Source organism: Balaenoptera borealis (genome assembly GCF_965194805.1).
Source record: "Balaenoptera borealis genome assembly, chromosome: 9".
NCBI classification, from domain to species: domain Eukaryota; kingdom Metazoa; phylum Chordata; class Mammalia; order Artiodactyla; family Balaenopteridae; genus Balaenoptera; species Balaenoptera borealis.
Window position 1 is genome coordinate 27343224 of NC_138873.1, and position 21523 is coordinate 27364746.

At 39.7% G+C, this 21523-nt stretch overlaps 1 protein-coding gene and 1 long non-coding RNA gene across 10 annotated transcripts in view; one reads left to right on the forward strand and one right to left on the reverse strand.

Annotated features, from left to right (window-relative positions):
• The window catches only part of LOC309635021, a 517380-nt gene that overhangs the window by 480919 nt on the left and 14938 nt on the right, over positions 1 to 21523 (reverse strand). The gene's annotated exons all lie outside the window — the stretch shown is intronic.
• Positions 1 to 21523, forward strand: part of MAP7 (microtubule associated protein 7) — a 161333-nt gene that overhangs the window by 128510 nt on the left and 11300 nt on the right. For 3 of the 9 annotated variants that reach the window (XM_082405681.1, XM_082405679.1, XM_082405683.1), the window contains exons 6-11: positions 955 to 1065; positions 6544 to 6657; positions 11437 to 11588; positions 17381 to 17496; positions 17836 to 18119; positions 20541 to 20751. In XM_082405681.1, the coding sequence (XP_082261807.1) occupies positions 955 to 1065; positions 6544 to 6657; positions 11437 to 11588; positions 17381 to 17496; positions 17836 to 18119; positions 20541 to 20751 (988 nt within the window). The remainder of the gene's footprint in view (positions 1 to 954; positions 1066 to 6543; positions 6658 to 11436; positions 11589 to 17380; positions 17497 to 17835; positions 18120 to 20540; positions 20752 to 21523) is intronic. The other 6 variants (XM_082405682.1, XM_082405680.1, XM_082405686.1 and 3 more) reach the window with 3 other exon arrangements.

Below are 21523 nucleotides of genomic sequence, written 5' to 3' on the forward strand. Positions count from 1 at the left end.
TCCTACGTAAATATAATGATGAGATTTTTAGACTTTTCCTTATGCGCAGTTTTATTCAGGGATTGTGATTTACACTAGTGAGTGTGGTTATAGCTTAGTTCCACTGTACAGAGAGCAAACTATCAGAGCTGATTTTTGCCTTTTATACAGCTATTATTTCTCTTCTGACTTGAACTTTAAGAATTACCCTAAAATTATCCAACAGCAATAAGAATATTATTAATAAACTTAAAGAGAAAGAATTCTGATTTTCTTTGCATTGCCGCCAGTTTTGTTAGGCAAGTTTGTGGGCTGATTCTACATCTGTAAACCACACTAAACTCTGTGTTATAGGCACAGAGGTGTGGTTATTAGTATACTTTTAAAAAAGAAGTGCTCTGGGGGCCATCCTTTCCACACCTAAAGTGTTTCTTTTTCTTTCTTTTTAATCTGTTTTTCTATAATGAACTTTAATGCCCTGGGTAAAATGACTCTACAAGCAAAGGTATCAGCAGATGCACAGAACCTGGTGTTCTTTTGATTCTAGTGTTTGCATTCTAGCTTACCAGCACTATTACTACCCCATTGTTCACACTTTGGGAAATTATGAAGGCGTTCACTTTTATGGGCCCTTTTTTGCTCCACGGTCCCCTTCCATTATTTTCGTTGCCCTCCGCTGCCTTTCCTTTGGTCTTCCTACATTTGCTGTATTATAACAATATGCTTGAATTTCCCTAGCTGACTAACTGGTGAGCTGAATAGTTATTTTATATTTTTATTTTCCTATAAGAAAAATGAGTATTATTTCTAGCCTTTAAGTTACCTTTAAAATGTCCACTTAGAAAACTGTGCTATAGTAAAGATCTAGTCATAGAGCTGAAAGCATCCAATCCTAGTTTTTCCTGCCATCAGTGAACTAGGAAATTGCAATCCTGCATGCTGGCTGTCAATTAGCATTATCTCCATTTGTTTTAGATCCAGACAGGCGGTCAGTTTCCACCATGAATCTTTCGAAACATGTTGATCCCGTCATTAGCAAGCGGCTCTCCTCTTCATCTGCAACTTTACTAAATTCTCCAGATAGAGGTACAGTCAAAAGGAAAACAAAAAAAGTGTTCTGTTATTTCCTTAATGCTTTTTTTTTTCTGGATGTTTACAGATAAAAATAAGCATCTGAAGTTGCTTTCCCTACGTTTCTTAAATAGGAAGAAAAAACTTCCGAGTAAAAAAGCAATAAACGTCTGAGCAGCATTTTCCTTGCAACAAGAACGGTTCTCATTTTAGAACTTGGCTGAATGATTGCATTTAGCAGTGACGAAAGCGGTGCTTCTCTCAAGTTTTTAGTACATGAGTTTACAGCTCCAGAAATCACCCACTTATCTACCAACATGCAAATAATCTTTGTTATGAACATTTATTTCACTTCAATCAGATTGTCTTTGACTTTTCATCTGTACTTGGGGAATTCCAGGCTTTAACTTTCTAAAAGACCTTTTTAAATGATTCATGTTGATAGATTTCATTTTGCTAATTTATTTCTCCTTTAACCAAACCTTTCTTACTGCATTTCTTGTGTGTGCGTGACTGGTTTTCTGGTGTCCATTCATTTAAAGGGATTTGGCCTAACTTCAAGAATATCATTATTTAAGCCTCCTAAAAATTTCAATATTCATAGTCCTCCAATTAACATTTTATTTGAATTTTGAGTTTTATTCATCCCATGGATTTACAGTACATGAATGTTGAGTTACTTATAATATGAAAGTTTTATTTTATATATTTATGTATCATAGAATGAAAAATCAAGCTTTTAAGATAAGCTACTTGTTTTACATAACTAAAATGATTTTAAATTTAAAAAAACCAAAGAATTATTGTGCAATATAAAAACACATACTCTTTGAAAGTAACAAACTGTGGTTACTTTGAATGCTTTATTAAGAAACTGATTGGTTTTGAAGTATTTATAGTCTTTAAAAAGAATATAATGTGTGCATGTTCTATATGTGTGTATGTGTATTTGTATATTTTGTATTGTATAAAAGTTATGGTGTCATTGTTATGTACAATATAATGCGTTGATGTTATAATTAATCTCTTAAAGCAGTAAATGAACAACTGCCTATTCTTGCCTTTTAACCTAAATCATTTTTTTTAACCTAGTTTGCCTAAATCATTGATATTAGACATGTAGTCAAATTAACGGCCTTTTATATGTTAGAGAAAAGTATTATGAATTGAAGTTCCTTTCATAAGTAGCCTTTATTTTCAAACCAATTCCCTTAAAATAACGTAAAATATAGCATGCTGTTCGCAACAGTTGTGTGTTCATCTTTTCTTTGGAGTTGGTCACTTAGCACTTGAATTTTATATTTTTGTGAACGTGGGTCTAAGACAAACTATAACTGGGACTCACAGAAGTTTTCAGTTAAACCTTGGCTTATTGCCTCCTACAATCCCATAGCCGAAACTGGGGCAAGGTTGGGGGTAGGCAGATGGGCAATAAACCGAATAGAGTACTATCCACACTTCTGTTGATTGACAGTGCTGTGTCAACTAGAAATAAGATGTTTTGTAGACTCTGCATGACAATATCTGATTGGATATTCTTAAGTAATTGGATCTTAGAACTGGGAAAAATTTGTTGGTTGGCTCATCTGCTTCAGTTGGGGTAATAGAGTCCCTAAGAGGTGAAGGGCCTGACTTCATATCCTGCAAGTTAATCGCTGGAGAAAAGGGACTAGAACAGAGATCACCAGCCCCCAACCCACGTTGTTGCTGCGCTGCATTTGTAGTTCTCTCCTTCATGGATGTCCTTCCTTACATCAATCCTGACTCCACGCACTCTTCCTTTGGGTGAGGTTAAGGGTCAGGGGCAGTTCAATAAGCAGTTCATAGCTGGGGCCAGGAAATTGCCCCTTGAATCATGGCGCAGGCCTATAAAACCCAATGCTAAGCTGGACTAAAAGGATAAGGGGGAGAGCACTAAATTTACGGGTTCCATGTCTCCTGCCCCCTTATCAAAAGAACTGTGAACCAGTTCTGGTCTAACTGACAAGGTCAGCCTGGAAGAAAGATCCGCTTCATCCAGGGGCTCCCGTGTGGTCCAGGAAGCAATTTTTTTTTTTTTTTTTTTTTTTTTTTAAGTTAGGCAGAAGCCTAGCACAGTGAGAGGACTCTGTCTTTTAATGAGAATAGAAATCTTCTGCATTTGCACTTCTCTAATTAAGAGATTTAAGTAATTTAGTTAGTATAATTTCTTTTCTGCTATCTATTTTTTAAATTGGATTATGCTTTATTATCAAAGTAGAGAGCATTCTTGTCAAATTATTAGAGGCTTTTACAGTCTGCTCATAGAGAGTGTACACCATTACTAGATTGTTTGAGCTTTCTCAGCCCTATAGCACAGGCCTTAAAGCTGATATTAAATTGAAGCTCTGGTACTATTAAAGTTGACATTCAGCTGGAATGCTCTGCGGTTATTCAAAATGCTGGAATATTTCCATACCGGTTGGTAAATCTCCAGTTCCCCGAGCTGTGCTTCCCCAGGCCCTACAGAGTGTTATCTACTAGCTCTACTAGTAGAGCTCTACTGGTGCCTTGCCCCACCAGTTTTTAAATATTTTGATCATCACACCTGAATATAGTGTCACATAAACTGATAAAATGCCCGAGTTAAAGGAAACCCCTGATTACCAAAGATTTCTGTAATCACTGCAACAGAGGGAATATTGCCTCTGGAAATTTTTGCATTAGAAATGTGTATTGCATATTATCTTAAACTTCCTGCTTAACCAGCTTTTTTCTCAAGGAAGAAGAATAGGGCATTTGAAAAAAGTAAGAAGGAAATTGGCTACTCTTTGCTGAAAATTAGTTCATACATTTTTTTCCCAGAATCTAGATTAGAGGACATGGTGGAGGACCTAAAGCTGAATCCTGCCCACGTGTTCTGTTTGACCGGAGCAGGGGTTTTTTGTTCCTGTTTTAGATCTAATTAATTGCCATCATATTAAAAAATGTAAGATTTCATAGAACATTTAGGTCAGGATGTGGCAACACTTACCTGATTTCTGCATGGCACCCATCATCTGGAACTGAATAGTGATTTCCTGCTTGTGAAGGAACAGGGTAGCACAAATATCTCTAATGTTTAGTTGCCTCCTTGGACCAGATGGTCTTTTATGGGAATTGTCAATATCTCATTTTAAGTGCTTAACTAGGATCAATACTGTAGTTGTTTCATGAGAATTAATACCTTTCCTTCGGGAGCTTATCATCTCAAGATCAGGCCCCTCTAGGTTAAAAAAAATAAAAAATAAAAAAATAAAGTAACTCTCCTGTACTAACCTTTACTAAAAAGTTACGGAAGAGATCTATTTCTCTCTTGCTTAGAGCATAGTTATGAATGTGGTAGAAGTGGAAACGTTTCTCCTCGCAAAATCTTTCATTCACAGTTCCAAAGTTATAAAACAAATCTCTTTGGATTTGCTTTAAACATCAGTCAAAGAGGGTGTTTAATGATCTTCATTTGAGGCAGATTCTTTGGTTGATGCCTTAAAGACCAACAGAAATAAAGTAATTGAGCTTCTCAATCAAGGGGAAAAAAAGGCATGGCTTTTCATTGATAAACCATCTCTGCAGTTCTAAGCCAGTCATCCTACAGAGTTTATCTAAGAAAAGGAAGCATTCACTTCTTCTTCCCTTTATCATCTACTGAAAATACAATTCTGTTGAAGATTTTAATTTAATCCTAATCACTTTTCCCACTGATTTAATTCTCTGAATGTATTCTAATTTTAGGTTAGCCTATATTCTGCTGTTGATACACATACACACACACACACTGCCATACTATAGTTTATAATAACACTTATCCTACTGTGCATTCTACTAACTGTGTAACTATTACAATAGTTTTTATAACAGATCTTTTTATTTGTCAGCAGATTTAATTTAACCGTGAAGACTCTCCCAATAAACAGAAAATCTAATAAAGAATTCACTAATTCTTAAATTCACCAGCACCTTGATCAAAATAGCTACTCTTTTAAAATAAAGTCCGATAATTAAGGTACTTATTGGAGGTTGGTACTTCCTTTCAAATAGGAGCAGATATTTTCTACAACAGCCTTTAACATCGGATGGCTTCTATTAACTAAAACTAATTTCCTAGAATTCAGAAGTCATTTCTTTAAAATATAACATATATAAAAAATTATTATAAGGACAGTTGCTCCAGAGACCAGAGGACTTGCACCTGCTGTTTATGGTCAGAACAGAAGTGGCCTTGTCCGGTTTAGACAGTTTGAAAGACTTTTATAAGCGACTTGGAAGTGTATTCTAAAATAGAGATACAGCCCTCCCTCAGTATCCACAGAGGGTTGGTTCCAGGAGCCGCCGCAGATAGCCAAATCCTCAGATGCTCAAGTTCCATAGTGAGCCCTCCGCATCTGCGGGTTCTGCATCCGTGGACACCGAGGGCCAACTGTATATTTATTGGGAAATATAAAATGTGGAAAAATCCACATATAAGTCGAGCTGCGCAGTTCAAACCTGTATTGTTCAAGGGTCAAGTGTATATGCTCAATTTATTTTAGTGATATTTGTAGGATTTTGCAAGCTTCTTTCCTGATACCTTTGGAAAGTAGCTTCTATATTTTCATGGACCATCACTGGAAGCTAACAGTATAAGCAAAGTAATTAATTTATAATTAGCATGCATTTCCTAACAGTGGTCTTGCGAAGCCCCAGTACAATTTGGGACTCCACTTCATTGCATCATTTTAAATTTATTTTCTTGATTCTTCACACACCCACTAGTAATTTCTGACATTATGATTATATTGGATTTTGGCTTTTCTATCTTAATTTTATCTTCAGCTTTACCCTTATCCTCCATCAGAATTTTTATGTTGTTGCCAAACCAGGGACCTGAAAGAACTTGCTTGCTGAATGAGAAAGTCAAAAGAAAAACTTATACAGAACTTTGCATGAGTCCTCTTTCATTTTATTATATCTAATTTCCCCCAGTTGCCCAAGTAGCAATGCATGGAGATGTAGCAAAATTTAATGGAGACCTTTTCTCTATTCACATATTTCCAGTCTTGCATTAAGCTGGCAAAGCCTTTGTTGAAGTTGACATTCAGGGTACTTAGGACGCCTTTTGGCTGAGGTGTGTGCCGTCTCCTCACCGCCCGTCCTGATGAGGGCAGATGGGTTCGACAGACTCAGAGATACATGCCAAACCTGCTGGAAATGGTTCTTCTGTTTTGTTACCTGTTGGATCCATAGGAGGGTGGTTAGCAAAATCTGTGTCCATAAAACTAATACAGAACCTGCCACAAACTTAACATCTTGAAGAGAGGCACCTTATGGAATAGCTGCTCCTTTGAGCGGAGTCCCTCCCGCCCTGACTCTCCACCAGCTCCCTCCCCGGACAGCCTGGTCTCTGTCGAGGTCTCTCTCTCGAGGGCCTGGCGTGTGGGAGCGATAGGGGCGATGCCTTGCACCCCCTCGCCCCTGGAAAGAATGCTTCTAACATCTCACTTATGTGGTGACGTTTAGCTCGCCGCCTGCAGCTCAGCCCATGGGAGAGCAGCGTGGTTAACAGATTGCTGACGCCCACACATTCGTTCCTGGCCAGAAGTAAAAGCACAGCTGCCTTGTCTGGAGATACAGGTAAAACTGTCAAGGTGCAACTTTCTCCGTGAGGTAAAGTCCTCCTTTAGAAGCATCTCTAAGCCGCCCATTTTCATCTAATCCCATCTCAATCTTTCCCATCGTGTGCTTCTCCTCCTCCCGGTGGAATGGCATTGGAAATGTGTCTGTTGGTGTTGGTTTCACGCCCCTGGTATTGTTTCCTCTGAGCATCCGTCTTAGTGTCTTATCTGGACACCAGATGCCGGGCAGGTAAAGGATACCCCTCCCTGTGATCAGATGGCTTCAGAGGCTTCTGTCTGTTCATAGTGTTACCAGAAAATCCCATCCCTTACCCACCTTTCTTTCTGCCCCTGCATCTATCTGAGCAGATGATCAAAGGTAGAAATAATTTAATATCTAATACTAATTTGTGGACCTGGGGATAAACTCAAAGCACAAGCCGATTTAAGCATAGCGTTTCATAATGTAGCTGTGGACTAGTCACTTATCCTCCCTGGGCTACTCTTTTATATGTAATCGAGGAATAGTACCCTTTGAAAACTCTATAAAGAGTTGTGGAGAAGGCTAGTTACGGTGTTCTTATTTGTTACATACTTTGAAAATATGTAAAATGTGCCAAGTACTAGTTATTATAATTAGTTATAACTCCTCTACTTTTTTGAAATACAAAACACCCCTGAATGAGCCAATTAGTTTAATGAGAAGTTAGTATAGAGTCTACATCTAGCTGGAAAGAAAAATACATATTAGGCTTTTGGCAGTGTCTCTCTCATGGTGAGTTGATTTTGACTTTCCCAAATATCTTTGGGCACAATTGGTGTATCTATGTAACCAGCCCTCATCTTTGGCACGTGGGAAATTGCATAGCCGCTTCATAAAGCTCCCTTTAAAAAGGCTTTGCCTCTGCAAGCCTCTTCATGTTCATTAGCCCTCTTTTTTAATAATAATTCTTGGTGGTTTCATGATATCTTTCATCCATGGTGCCCGATGAGCTAGTATCAACCCGAATTCTCACAGTACCCCTGGGAGGCAGTCAAGAAAGCAAGTGCAGGCATTCCCACCACCTGCCTGTGGAAAACAAGAGATTGACAATAAGTGACTTATATCAGAGGCACTTAGAAAATTGGTGGACTAGATCTTAAACGTGCTTCTATCCTCGGCACCCTCGTGATGCTCTCTCTACCACTGTGCGTTCAACTAGCTGGACCACAGTGATCTGTGTTTTCTATAAAGTAACTCTCCTGTCAATTGTCACATTGCATCTGAGATTTTTCTGAAGGAAAAACTACAGTTTATTTCAAGATTCTTTATTTTTATGTCCATTTTGTCATACTTTCATATAAGTCATGAAAGCTTTTCTTTATGTCCAGCTAATTGAAAAACCTTTAAAACTGCTTTTCAGTCCTAATTCATAGGATCTAAATAGTTTAAGGTTCTCATGCTTCTGAACCTCCACGTTGTATGTTGTTTCATACTAAAGGACTGCCTCACAGCTAAAAAATTGTCTTTCTTTGCTATTTCTGTCATCACTAACTCTTGTCAATTCTTTCACTCTTCCTCTAGTCTCTTCCAACACCATTTCCTCATTTTCCACCCATTCGACTTGCCCAGCTTCCCACCTTCCTTCGTTGTTATGCTCAACCAAGGTGCTTTTTAATCTGCTAACTGGCTCTTCTTTACTTTGCAACTTTTCCATTCTCCTTTTCACAAATTGATACATTTTTGTAATGTATTTTAGTGTGAAGCAATGCATACATAGCCTTTACTTGAGTTGCCTGTTTTATTAATACATTCCTTAGATCATTGTTACCTATTATTGCATTGATAACAGCTTATGTTTAATGAACCAAAACTGTTATGTTTAGAAATTTCCATTTGAAATTATTCATGTAAACGTCTCTTACTCTTATCTCCTCAAAAACGTTTTTCCCATCACTTTTATTTTTCCATCTGCTCTCCTTGATTATTTTTTCTTGTCTTCCCATTTTAGTGTCGTCCCTTGAGTTTACCTCATATCCAGTTGCCATTGGCGAGAGGATGATCTACATCCAGAGCCAGGGTTACAGTAGCAGATCAAAACAGCCATCCTTACTCCTAGGGTGTTTGGTGATTGCAAATTCCCAGAACAAGTAATAAGAGCAGTTGAAAATTGGAAATCAGAGTCTCATACGTTTCATTGTGACCACTGCTTTGGGTTGATTTTTTTCTTGCCCATTTTTAAAAATACATTCAAGATACATGTGATTATTAGAACTCAGGATTAAATGAGTTAACACATGTAAAATGTTTCGAATAGTACCTGCACGTAGTAGGCACTCAATAAATGTTGTTATTATTCTACTATGTAATTATTCTCTCTGCTGCACTCTAGCCACTAGAGTGCATTAGAACTGCATTATCTTTTCTCTGCAGCCATTATTTCACATAGAAAATCCTGAGTACGTTAAATTAATGCACTCTTGCTACCAAGAGTAGAAAGGAATACAGATATTGTGGAAGGCTTTCTCAAAGACATTTCCATAAAAGAAATTTTATGTTTAATAAAACTACTTTGGGATATGGAGGGCACTCTAGGAGGGAAAAAACAACAACAATCATATATTGCTCTTCCTATTTCTTCAGAAGGGCAAGATTATTAGAATAATTGATTTAAAGGTTTCAGGTTTTTCCATAGTTGCTGTTAAGAACGGCGATAAATCCCATGAAATGTAGTATCCTTAGAATTAGCCAGACGATGTTTCTTGAAGAATTAAATTTGAGGATTTTTGTATGGACTACATTAGGTAGGTTTAAGGATGTTTTTTTCCTTTCCTTCACATTAACTCAGCACTGTAATAAAGAATGAACCAGAGGCATGATGAGATTGGTTTACGTCCACGGTGGTCTCAGGAAGTGCTCCAAGGAAGAAGTGCTCCACAGATACCCCTGAAATTATTACTTTCCACTAGAGGGAAAAGAAATCATATTTCTGTGCTTCATTCCTTTTTCAGTGTCAGACCCATGGCCTCAGAGCAGGGCTGTCTTCTAGGGTTTCTTGATCCTTGGGCAGTTAATGGCCTCTGGCTGTGCCCTGGGCTGTGTGTGCCTCTCTTAGTCATTAATCCCACAGAAGTGCCTTGTGCCAGGATGTTCTTCTTTAAAGGCATTTGATTGGCTTGGAAGAGGTTTGCTTTAATGAATTCTTTCTTTGTCTGGGAAGGGCAAATGCTTTGTTGTGGCACTTGAGAAAAGGTTGTTTTCAGACAGTTTTCCCTGTGATCACAATAAGCCAAATGAGAAGAGGGTCTCCTTCACAGCACAAAGGAAACTTCCTTCACGATTAAGGTCTGAGGTAAAGCTTTATGTCAGTTTGGAAGTAAGACATATACCTTTTAAGGAGAACTGAGGGAATGCAAAGTGTTTCACCTTATCCAAGAAATAAGGGTTCTGTTTTCAGATGATGGGAGAAGAGAGTGCAGTTTCCAATCGATTCACCGCTTTGACCATTCAGTGATAACCAGAAGATACTGCAAGGCATTTAATGAAAGAGAACACAGGAATAAAGATGCAATCTGATGGACTTTCTGTCTATAGACTAAACCAAAAAAGCACTTAAAAATTTTTAACTATAATTCTGAAATTGAGATTACCTTGAATTTGTCCTGTTAACTTTTGAGTTTTTAATTTATTAATACTATTATATTCAGTTGACGTAACAGTCTCTTTAAAGGGTTGCTACAATGGCTAGGGTTGGGTAAAGTCATTTTATAACGTGGTCCAAATACATATCATTCCCCTCAGTAGTCATGTTTAATTGTCTTATTTTTTGCTGGAAAACAAGATTTCTGGATGAGATCTGAAAATGAACCTTGGAACATTAGTACCCACATGCTTGATACTTATGCAGTGTTCTGTGAATTTCTTTAAACCCACTGTTACTCAGAATCACTTGATTAATGATAATGTTCCTTTGAAGGTGAATGGTCAGAAGCTACGTGGTTTTCAAAAAAATATTTCCATCTTGAGTAAAACTGCAACAGCTGTTCGTGATTCAACTTTATTTTTGGCAATTCTAACATATTTATGTTCCCTTCACCGTTTTAAATGATGACATCCCATTTCCCGATACGTTCTGCTGCTTGTTATGAACCATCAAATGCCTTGGCTTTTGGGGAAAACCCAGAAGCATGCATTTGATTTGCCTTTAAGTAGATAAAACATTTACAGAATTTTTTTTTCTGGAAATTATTATTCTTATAACAAGTCTTAATACCTGATAAGACTTGGTCATTTAACATTTTAAAAATTCAGTTGCTTTTTTTCCCCAGTGGTTGTTGAATTTTACTCCCCAAATAATTGCAGTGTATCTTGCTTGCCTGCTTGCTCACTTGCTGTCTTTCCACTGTTTGTTCCATCTTAAAGCTATTAGGAAAAAATCTAATTATAAACAATCCTTATCTTAAAATTATCTGTCACTAATGTAGCATTTTACCAGAACCATCTGTTTATGGGACTATAAGACCATTGCTCTCTGTAATTATTGGCTTACATCTATATCTTTAATAAGTATTTGAATAGCCAAATAGTTTATATATTCCAGATTTTTCCTTCGGACATGCCCTCCTTTTGGACACACTGTAAACTAATAGGACCGTGAGGAGAGTTGAGTGTGATGGTTCTGGACACCTTTAGGTAATAACATCTTCTCCCCACTTTTCTCTCTATCTCCGCTTTGCTCCTTTTCCTGATCCTGCTTTTGGCTTTCCTTCAACTGCTCCTCTGGCACTCTTGTGTGTAAAACAATCACCTGCACCCTAGTTATCCCCATGTGTCCTCGTTCAGCATCTTGCAGCCCCATCAACATCATGCCCTACAAAGCTGCACACTCTAGAAATCCGATGGAGCGACCAAAATTCTTTGTAACACCACCGGAGGGCTCCACGCGAAGGAGGACTGTTCACGGCACAGCGGTGAGTAGCTGTTGGGAGCAGCCTGGCGAGTCTGCACTGTTTCTGTGCGTAGTGGACACCGCCTCGAGGTGCAGTGAGGATGTAAGCCAGGCGATGGTGACATCCGTCCTCCCATCCATCCCACCAGTCTTGAATCTGGCTGGCTGAGTGGTGCTGTCCTGACACTTCCTCCCCACTTGGGGATTCTGCTCCCCCCCTGAAAGTCTGAATTTGAAGATGAAAATTGTTCTTTGTTCAAGCATGTCTGAGTGGCTGAACTGCCATATGAGTGCCTCCATACAAATAAGTGCAATGCCAACATACTTTATTTTTGAAAGTAAGAAAACCTTTGAAGGGGAAATGGGCCTGGACTGCTGCCTTTGCATTTTATTCCAACCCTGTCCAGAAGCTGGCTGAACTCTAAATGTGGTTCACTAAAAAGCAAGATAAAGAATTTTTGTCTGTTTAGCTAATCCGTGTCAAGGCCCAGGTCTTAAAATATAGTGACAAAGTATTGAAAACACTAGTTATTCACTAAGTAATTCTTGAAAGGCTGTTGGGCTGTGTTATAGACTCACAGTTTGCAAGTGAAGAATATAATTTGTACCTGTTGTTTCTGACAAGGTGGCTGAACTAACATTAATTTTCACCATGCTATAAATGCAATGAGGTCACTTGTATGTCTCCAAGAATCTTTTTTCTTCTTTGTTTTATTTAAACTGTGTGTTATTTGGTAGCCATTGAAATGTATAGACATTGTTCTGTGGTCTTCAGACGTTGTACTTTAGTCTTAAAGGACTCCCCAGTCCACCAGAAGATCTCGTTGCCCCTCTCTCATGGCAATAGCATGACCCATGAAAGGCTGGAACAATTTTTTTCAATCCTAACTTCTCAGAGCAATTCAGATTTGTAAAGCTGATGAACACCTAAAAGGATTTTGCTTAGACCTTTGAGGATAATTCAAGGGTTGTGAGAGCTTGATGGCTTTGCCTACAGGCAGTTTTCTTTCAAGCCCTTCAGGCTTTCAGGAGTCAACGTTTAATTCATGATTGAGTCAGACCTCCAGCCCTTCAAGCCAGAAGTGAAACTACCTTTGATGTCTGGGAAGTCTTCCATCATTAGCACTTTGGTGCCTCAGAGATCCTAGCTGTGGACAAATAGCAATAGTTCAGCAGAACAGTTTTGGCCCCAAACATTGGATACTTATTGGGTAGAGAAAAGCATGTACCAAAGAAAAGAATACCTTGTTATGGATAAAAACAAAAATTAACACTCCAGGAGGGAAAGGTGAGAGCTGATCCTTGGCCAACAGATTAAAGAGAGGGATTTGTCATCATACGATCCAAAACCTATATTTTCTCACCGGTTTTCTTTTTGTCTTTTTAGTGCCTTCTTTCTGTATTTGATCTATTGGCTGCCTTTTCACTTCTTTGCAATTAAATATTTAGGCAAATACCTACTGCCAGAAAACGACTCACAAATCATTTATACTCCAGAGCTGCACTGTGGAATTCAGCTGAGCACTTGAAAATGTGGCAAATGAGACTGACGGATCAAATTTGAAATTTAATTTTCTTTTAAGCAATTTTTAATTGTGACAAAAAACATATAACAAAATATACCATCTTAACTGTTTTTAAGTGTGCAGTTCAGGAGTATTAAGTGTATTCACATTGTTGTGCAACCAATCTCTAGAACTTTTTAAATCTTGCAAAACTGAAACTATACCCACTAAACAACAACGTTCCATCCTCCTCCCCCAGCTCCAGGCAACCACCATTTTACTTTCTGTTCCTATGAATTTGACTACATTAGATACCTCATACAAATGAAATCATACAGTATTTGTCTTTTTGTGACTGGCTTATTTCACTTAGCGTAATGTCCTTAAGGTCTGTCCTTCCACGTTGTAGCATGTGACAGGATTTCTGTTCTTTTTAAGGCTAGTAATACTCCGTTGTGTGTGTGTGTCTATACATATATATTTCTGTATGTGTATATATACACACACATACATGTGTACATGTGTAGACACACCACATTTTGTTAATCTGTTCATCTGTTGATGGACATTTGAGTTGCTTCTCCCTTTTGGCTGTTGTGAATAGCACTGCTACAAACATGGGTGTGAAGATATCTCTTCAAGATCCTGCCTTCAGTTCTTTTGGATATATACCCAATTGTTGGATCTTATGGTAATTTTATTTTTAATTTTTTGAATAACTGCTATATGGTTTTCCAAAGTGACAATACCATTTTACTTACATTCCAACCAACAGGGTACAAGGTCTTCCAGTTTTTTCACATCCTCACCAATACTTGTTTTTTCATTTTGTTTTTTTTGTTTGTTTTTTAAATAGTAGCCTGATAGGTGCGAGATGATACCTCATTATGGTTTTGATTTGCATTTCTCTAATCATCAGTGATGTTGAGCATCTTTCTATAAGTTTGTTGGCCATTTGTATATCATCTTTGGAGAAATATCTAATCAAGTCCTTTGCCCATTTTTTAATCTTTAGTTTTTTAATCTTATTTTTAATTTTTGTTGTTGGAGTTATTTATACATCATGGATATTAATCCCTTATCAGATATATGATTTGCAAATATTTTCTCTCATTCTGTAGGTCGCCTTCTTACTCTGTTGATTATACCCTTTGATGCATAGGAGTTTTTAAGTTTGAAGTCCCATTTGTTTATTTTTGCTTTCATTGCATGTGCTTTTGGTGTCATATCCAAGAAATTATTACCAAATCCAGTATCATGATGCTTCCCATTTTCTTCTGGGAATTTTATAATTTGAAGTCTTACATTTAGGTCTTTAATCATTTTGAGTTCATTTTTGTATATGGTGTAAGGTAAGGGTCCAACTACATTCTTTTGCATGTGGATATCCAGTTTCCCAGCACCATTTGTTGAAAAGACTGTCTTTTCCCCATTGAATGGTGTTGGCACTCTTGTCAAGGATCCTTTGACCATATACACAAGGGTTTATTTCTGGATGCTCTATTCTGTTTCATTGGTCTATATGTCTGTCTTTATGCCAGTACCATACTGTTTTGATTACCATAGATTTGTAATATGTTCTGAAATCAGGGAGTTTGAGACCTCCAACTTTGTTCTTCTTTTTCAAGATTGTTTATTCAGGGTCCCTTGAGGTTCCATATGAGTTTAGGATGGAGTTTTCTATTTCTGCAAAAAATGATGTTGGCTTTTGATAGGGATTGCATTGATTCTGTAGATTGTTTGGGATAGTATTGACATCTTAGCAATAACAAGCCTTCCATTCTGTGAACTTAAGATGTCTTCCCATTTATTCGTGTCTTCTTTAATCTCTTTCAGCAATGCCTTCTAGTTTTCACCGTAGAAGTCTCCCACCTCCTTGGTTAAGTTTATTCCTAAGTATTTTATTCTTTTTTTGATGCTGTTGTAAATGGGATTGTTTTCTTAATTTCCTTTTCAATTTTATTAAATTTTAATTAATTTAGATCTAAATTCAACTGCCTGCTATTGAGCACTTGAAATATGTTTTGTGAGACTAAACTTAACATTTAATTTTAATTAATTTAGGTCTAAATTCAAATAGCCAGATGTGGCTAGTGGCTACCATTTTGGACAGTGTAGATGCAGAACATTTCTATCATCACTGTTCTCTTGTACAGTGCTGCCTTTGAATATCTGTTTATATTGTCTCGTGGGTTATTTGTATTCTAAACCTAACTCTAGTTGTAAAACTAAAAAGTCTTTGTCCTGCTCGTAAGTTGCCTAGACCACTGACATGGGCTTACTGTGTGTGTTCCACCTTAGCCTTGTGGAACGTGTTAACAGGAAAGATTATTGTACAGACCACTGGCTGTTAACTCAGATCAGGATGAGAATCAGGAGCATCTTTACATGTGTGGAACTCAAATAGGTGATTGAGTCCAAGACCAGTGGAAAGACATTTAAAGAACTAAGAGGGTAAAAGCATCTATCTACCTGCCTGGGAGGGCGTTATGTCAAATACTGAGCATTTTTCCAAACTGCTCCTCCCTGTTCCCCCTACTCCCTAAAGGTGATTAAAGGGAGGTCAGTTTTAAGAAAGAAAGAATTGGTTCAGTGGCACTTTAACAAAAAGAAGAGTCTGAGGATTATACACTTTAATGTAGATTTATTCCCAGATGCCTGTCTTATCAAGGCGTAGATGATGACATTAGTCCCCAAATCCTCCACATCACAAATTACCTTTCCTGACTTATTTTCCCATTCAGGTCTCTCCTTGATCTGACTTTAGCCAAATTAAAACGTTTTGAGAAAAAGAAAGAAAAGCAACTCAAGGTGCTTAACCCCAGCCTCCCTCGGGAAGAGCCCTGTACCTTCCACTCTGGGGACTTGATCTGCCAGAGGCGTAATTGCCATCCTGTACACCTATCAAGAGGGTTCCATATGGTGGCTGCTGTTTCTGCTACCCAAGCGCTGCAGCTGTTCTCCAGTACCCTGCCTCCTGCCTTCTACTACCAGAGACGGGGACAAAGGGTGGTCATGCAGCTGCAAGTGATATAGAGGTGGCACACACCCTGTGAAGCTCTTTCCTGCCTCATCCTTCATTTGTTTTATTTAGAAATTCTGGGGAGACATTGAGTAATATTTGACACTGAGATGTTTTTCCCCCACCTATAGCCCAGTCCATCAACTAGGGTGCTACTAAGGAAACTAGAAGCAATTAGAAGAGATGCTGAAGGGAACAAAAGGGGAGGGAAGAAAGAAGGGGGGTGATGCTTGAGCCAGGCAGAAAAGGAAAGAAAAGAAGGTACACGCCAGCTTATTGGCCCTGAGGCTAGGTGTTGTTCTGCCCCTTCCCTAGCACCCTCAGTCTGCTTTCCTGCAAGGATCCCACAGAGTGAAGGACTGACAGGCATTCACACAGGTCCCTCCAGCCAGCATCTGTTCCCATCCCAGAACATTGTTGGCCGTGTTTCAGATACTTGGAATGAGTATTCTCCCTTGCCCTGTGCCTTGTCTTTTTGTTTGTGTTTTGGTTTGGGGGGTTTTATTGTTTGTTTGTTTGTTTTTGTCTTCGTTGACTTGAGACTATCAGAACACTTCTGGTTTTCCTTTTGCCCATTTCTACCTAGGAAAGGTGTCATCTCTCTGGCTGAATTCCTAGAATGCAGTCATAGGAGGGCTGATGTTTTGGCCCAACCTCAGAGATTTCCATTTCATCCCTAATGAGGAAGACTAAAAATAGCTGAAATTCCTCACCTTGAACCTGACTTTTCCTTCAAGGGCAAGAGGACACTAAGTGAGGAAGGACTTGTTTGTATAACATCAGTATAAAGAAAAAAATGAATTAATGTCTGACATAGCAGACATGTAAATTAAAAAAAAATAAACTGAGCTATAGTGTGTTCCAGAGTAAAAAAAAAAAAAACTGCTTAAGAATTAAAAGAGATAAAGGTAGGGGGAATAAGTTGAAAGTGACCTTTATTTTGACATTTGTGTGGGCTAAACCAGACTGAGAAATTTTGCTCCGGGTAGCTTTAGATACAAAGTATAGGTGCTTTCTCAAAGTGTGTTTTTGTTTTGTTTTTTTACGAATATAAGTCCAGATCACACATCCAGAACCTTCTTATTAGTGTCAGATTGTGTTAATTCAATTATAATGTTCAGTTTTAGCCTAATAAAGGCCTTTTGTTGGGGTGGAATGGATATACATGGCAAAGGTTGGAAATTTTCCCAAAAGCCATTCAATGGATTGCAGCTCCACTGTTGAATACTGTGAATGTGATTGTCCCGCTCATGGAAAAATCTAATTATTGTGTTCCTCTGAACTTAGGGCTATAAAAGAGAGAGGGAGAGAGAAAACATACCCTTCCACCTCACACCCGGCATCCGAAGGGCTCTGTCTCCATCTCACCCCAAAGCCAGATCACCAGCTTCCTCCCGACTTTGGTAAGTGAAATGTAAGAGGCTGGCAGGGTTGTTCCATGTTGGAGAATTAAGAGCCTCTGTCCTCTGAAAAGAAACTATTCTCCCCACACTGTTTGGCCTTCACTTGGGGAGTAATATTTTTCCTCAAAGGAAAGAAAAGAGAAACCTGGAATGAGCCTCTAAAGTGAGTACTTCTGCATTTGCCACATAAAAGACACATTCACACAGCTAAATATCTTCATTTCTCTTCCGTATTGGTGTTCCAAGACTATTACATGGTAGAGGTATGGGGAAAGGAAGGTTTTGGCAAGCCTGTTCTCATGTGTCCCTTTCTCTTTACTTTGTTTGTTTGTTGCCCAGGCTCCCATCCAAGTCCTTTCCCCATTTGCCTGGCACCCCCAGACCAGCATCCTCCGTGCCTCCTGGACCAGTCAAACCTGCCCCTGCTCAGGTCCGGCCCCCCTCGCCCGGCAACATCCGCCCCATCAAGAGAGAAGTCAGAGTGGAACCTGAGAGAAAAGACCCTGAGAAGGAACCTCAGAAAGTTGCCAATGAGCCCTCACTAAAGGGCAGGGCACTTTTGGTGAAGGTAGAAGAAGCCACAGTTGAAGAGGGGACACCCGTCGAACCAGAGGTTGCTCCTGGTAGGAATCCACTGACTCGTGGTGGAGTGTGGGTTGCTTGCTTTCTTTATTCACTCTTCCTTTTTCTCCTGCACTGCGTTGACTTAGCTTTTTCTTTCTTTCTTTTTTTCCCTTATTGGGCACTTGGAAATTTTACTCTAAGGCTAATCTGGGGAACTTTTCTTGAATATAATTTTCCTACGTATAAAGAAAGAATCATCCATCCTACAGCCTATTGTCAGAGCCACAGCATATTAATTCAGGTGTGGTTTATGAGTCCTTTCATTGGCCGAGTCCAACAATTTGACAAAATGTGGTATTCAGAGCACCTGCATCAGAATCATTTTATTATTTATCCTATTGCTGTGTAACAAATTATTCCAAAACTTTGCAGCTTAATAACAACAACAAACAGTTATTATATCACACAGTCTTGGGTCAGGAATTTGGGAGCAGCTTAGCTGGGTTGTTAGAGGATGGCTCATGCACAGGGCTGTCGGCATGTGGCCTTCGTTCCATGACACGTGAACCTCTCCATAGGGCTGTTGGATGTCCTCACAGTCTGTCCACGCTGCTGGCTTCCTGCAGAGTGAGTGATCTGGGGGAGAGAATCACGAGGAGCCCACAGTATCTTTTATGCCCAGTCTCTGAAGTCACACACGCAGAAATCACGATTTCTTTCCTTTCCTTTTTTTTTTTTTTAATTTATTCATTTATTTTTGGCTGCTTTGGGTCTTTGTTGCTGCCCGCGGGCTTCATCTAGTTGCGGTGAGCGGGGGCTACTCTTCATTGCAGCGCACGGACTTCTCATTGCAGTGGCTTCTCTTGTTGCGGCGCTCGGGCTCTAGGCACGCGGGCTTCAGTAGTTGTGGCTCGCGGGCTCAGTAGTTGTGGCTCGCAGGCTCTAGAGCTCAGACTCAGTAGTTGTGGCACAGGGGCTTAGTTGCTCCGCGGCATGTGGGATCCTCCCGGACCAGGGACTGAACCCATGTCCCCTGCACTGGCAGGCAGATTCCCAACCGCTGTGCCACCAGGGAAGTCCCAGAAGTCACGATTTCTGTCATACTATTCATTAGAAGCAAGTCACTAGCTTCAGCTCACAATCAAGTTGGGGGGATTAGCCTCCATCTTTTAAAGGGAGGATTTTCGAAGAATTTATGGAAATATTTTTAAACCACATCTATAATGTTTCAAACTGTAGAACCCTGCCCCTACCTCAGACCTATTGAATCAGAATACGTGGTGGATCCAAGGACTCTGAAGGATACTAAGCTCATCTGTTGACTCTTGTGCAGGATTGCCAGATAAAATAGAGTGGCAGTTATCCTGTGTGTACTGGAGTTTGGGGACCACTGGCTTAGCGTATGTGATTGACAGAGATCAGATTTTTTCCAAAGGACCCAGTGGATCTCATCTCTACCAGGTTAACCAGATGCTGTTTAGAAGTTTAAAATCACCTGGAACTAGAAATTCAATGTATCTTGTTGAAAATTGTCTTCATTCAAGAGTTTTCTCTTTAAGACTTAATTTGAAGATAGAGGGTGGGGGGCAAAGAAAGAATAGTGACTCAAGACAAATGATAGTATAGTAAGGGAATGGAAGAGTCCAATACCTGTTTGCATGGAAAGAGGGAGAAGAGAAAGGCCAAAAAGTGTCCTGAGGGCAAAGAAAAATCTGTGGGAGCAGCAGGAGAAATGTAGATCTTGAAAGGAGGGTCTGGAGCGGTCAGGTGCCAGGGATCACACCTCACCATGGTGCCTATGGCGGGGGGGCACCAGCTCCCTAGGTCCTTTTCCTGAATCCAGATAAGGTCAGAGAACTACTCTCATCTTGCATGTTGGCATGAGAACTGGCAGTGGAGACCTGCAGTGTCTACGGAGCACAGGTGCTGGCTCCCACAGAGGCTCTTGGCTCCCTCCTCAGACCTGGAGACAGCTCTGCGTAGACATAAGAGACCTCTTCCTTGGTCTCTTCCAGCCTGAGTCCGGGCTTGTGGTATGGACACGGGGCATGGTCACAGAAAGGCTTGAGTCCTCTAGTGATGAATAGTCACTAAAGAGAAGGAATTTTTTTTTAACGTAATGAAAGGCAAATGGAAGATCTCATCTTTTTTCCTGGGGTATAACTTCCCACAGAACCTAACATGAGGCTCTATACTTAGTACACATTCGATATATGTTGTTAACTGATTTAACTTGTATAAAAATAAGGCTTGGTGACAGAGTGTCAGCTTCGGATGTCTCACTTACACACGCGGCTTTTTGTTATCTGTTGCCCGGTTACAGATAGAATACAGTGAAACCGTGAGAACGCGCAGTAATAAACATTCCCTCTTCTTTTATAGCGATGAATTCGAGGCCTGAGGTGCGGGGGATGCTAGTTTTTGTGTTGTTCTTTGGCTTTTGTTTCCAATTGGTTTTCTCCTTGTACTTGTTTGTACAGCTGCTCCGGAGGCAGCCTCAGCACCAGCCTCCGCTCCAGCCTCCACTCCGGCCCCGTCATCCACTGTGACTGCCAGCGCTTCTCTGAAGACCTCTGCGGGCACCACTGACCCAGAAGAGGCCACGAGGCTGCTAGCTGAGAAGAGGCGTCTGGCCCGAGAGCAGAGGGAGAAGGAGGAAAGGGAGAAGAGGGAGATGGAAGAGCTCGAAAGGTAAAGGAGTGACACTGCTCAGTGACACCCTAGTGACACCTTGGATTAAGTCTTCAGTCAGAGAGAAGAGGTAATAGTAGTGTTGAAGGTGAATCTATTTAGTTGTTTCAGAATTAGTCTCCCCTGGTGTTCCCCTGAGCACTAAGCGACTTTTTTAAGCCACATTTTCTTATTATAATGACAGTACAACAAAATTGATGGAGAAGGGGTTTTTTGTTTTGTTTTCGAAGGAGAAAGGTTTAAAGAAAAAAATCATCCATATTCTTACCAGATTTCAATAATTGTGTACTTTTTGGGTCACCCTTTCCAGCCTCTGAACAGTGTGTGGGTGTATATACATGCATAAATATATACATACACACATAGATTTGCATAATTGTAACCACAGTAGAGGTACAGTTGTGCAGTCTTAATTTTTTATTTAACGTATCTCTCATCTCCATGTTTCCTCATTATCTTTCTAATTATCTTAAAGCTGCATAACAGCTCATGTTTTCTTCCTTCCAGATAGTATTCCTCTCAGAAGGTAGCTGCATGAGACAGTTAAGTGCCCCATGACTGCCTGCCAGACAGTATGCCAGGGGCAGTTTGCTTAGTTGGCTCCCTTCTGGAGCTAATAAGGCTAATGTCAATATAATTGTTCTTCAAATAAGCAGAACTGCCTCTCCGGAAAGGAGGGCAGCCCCAGTGCTGGGCCGCCATCTTGGACATGCCCTACCCTTGGTCCCAACAGGGAGCTTACATGGCCCATCTTGTCCCTGTACTGAAACAG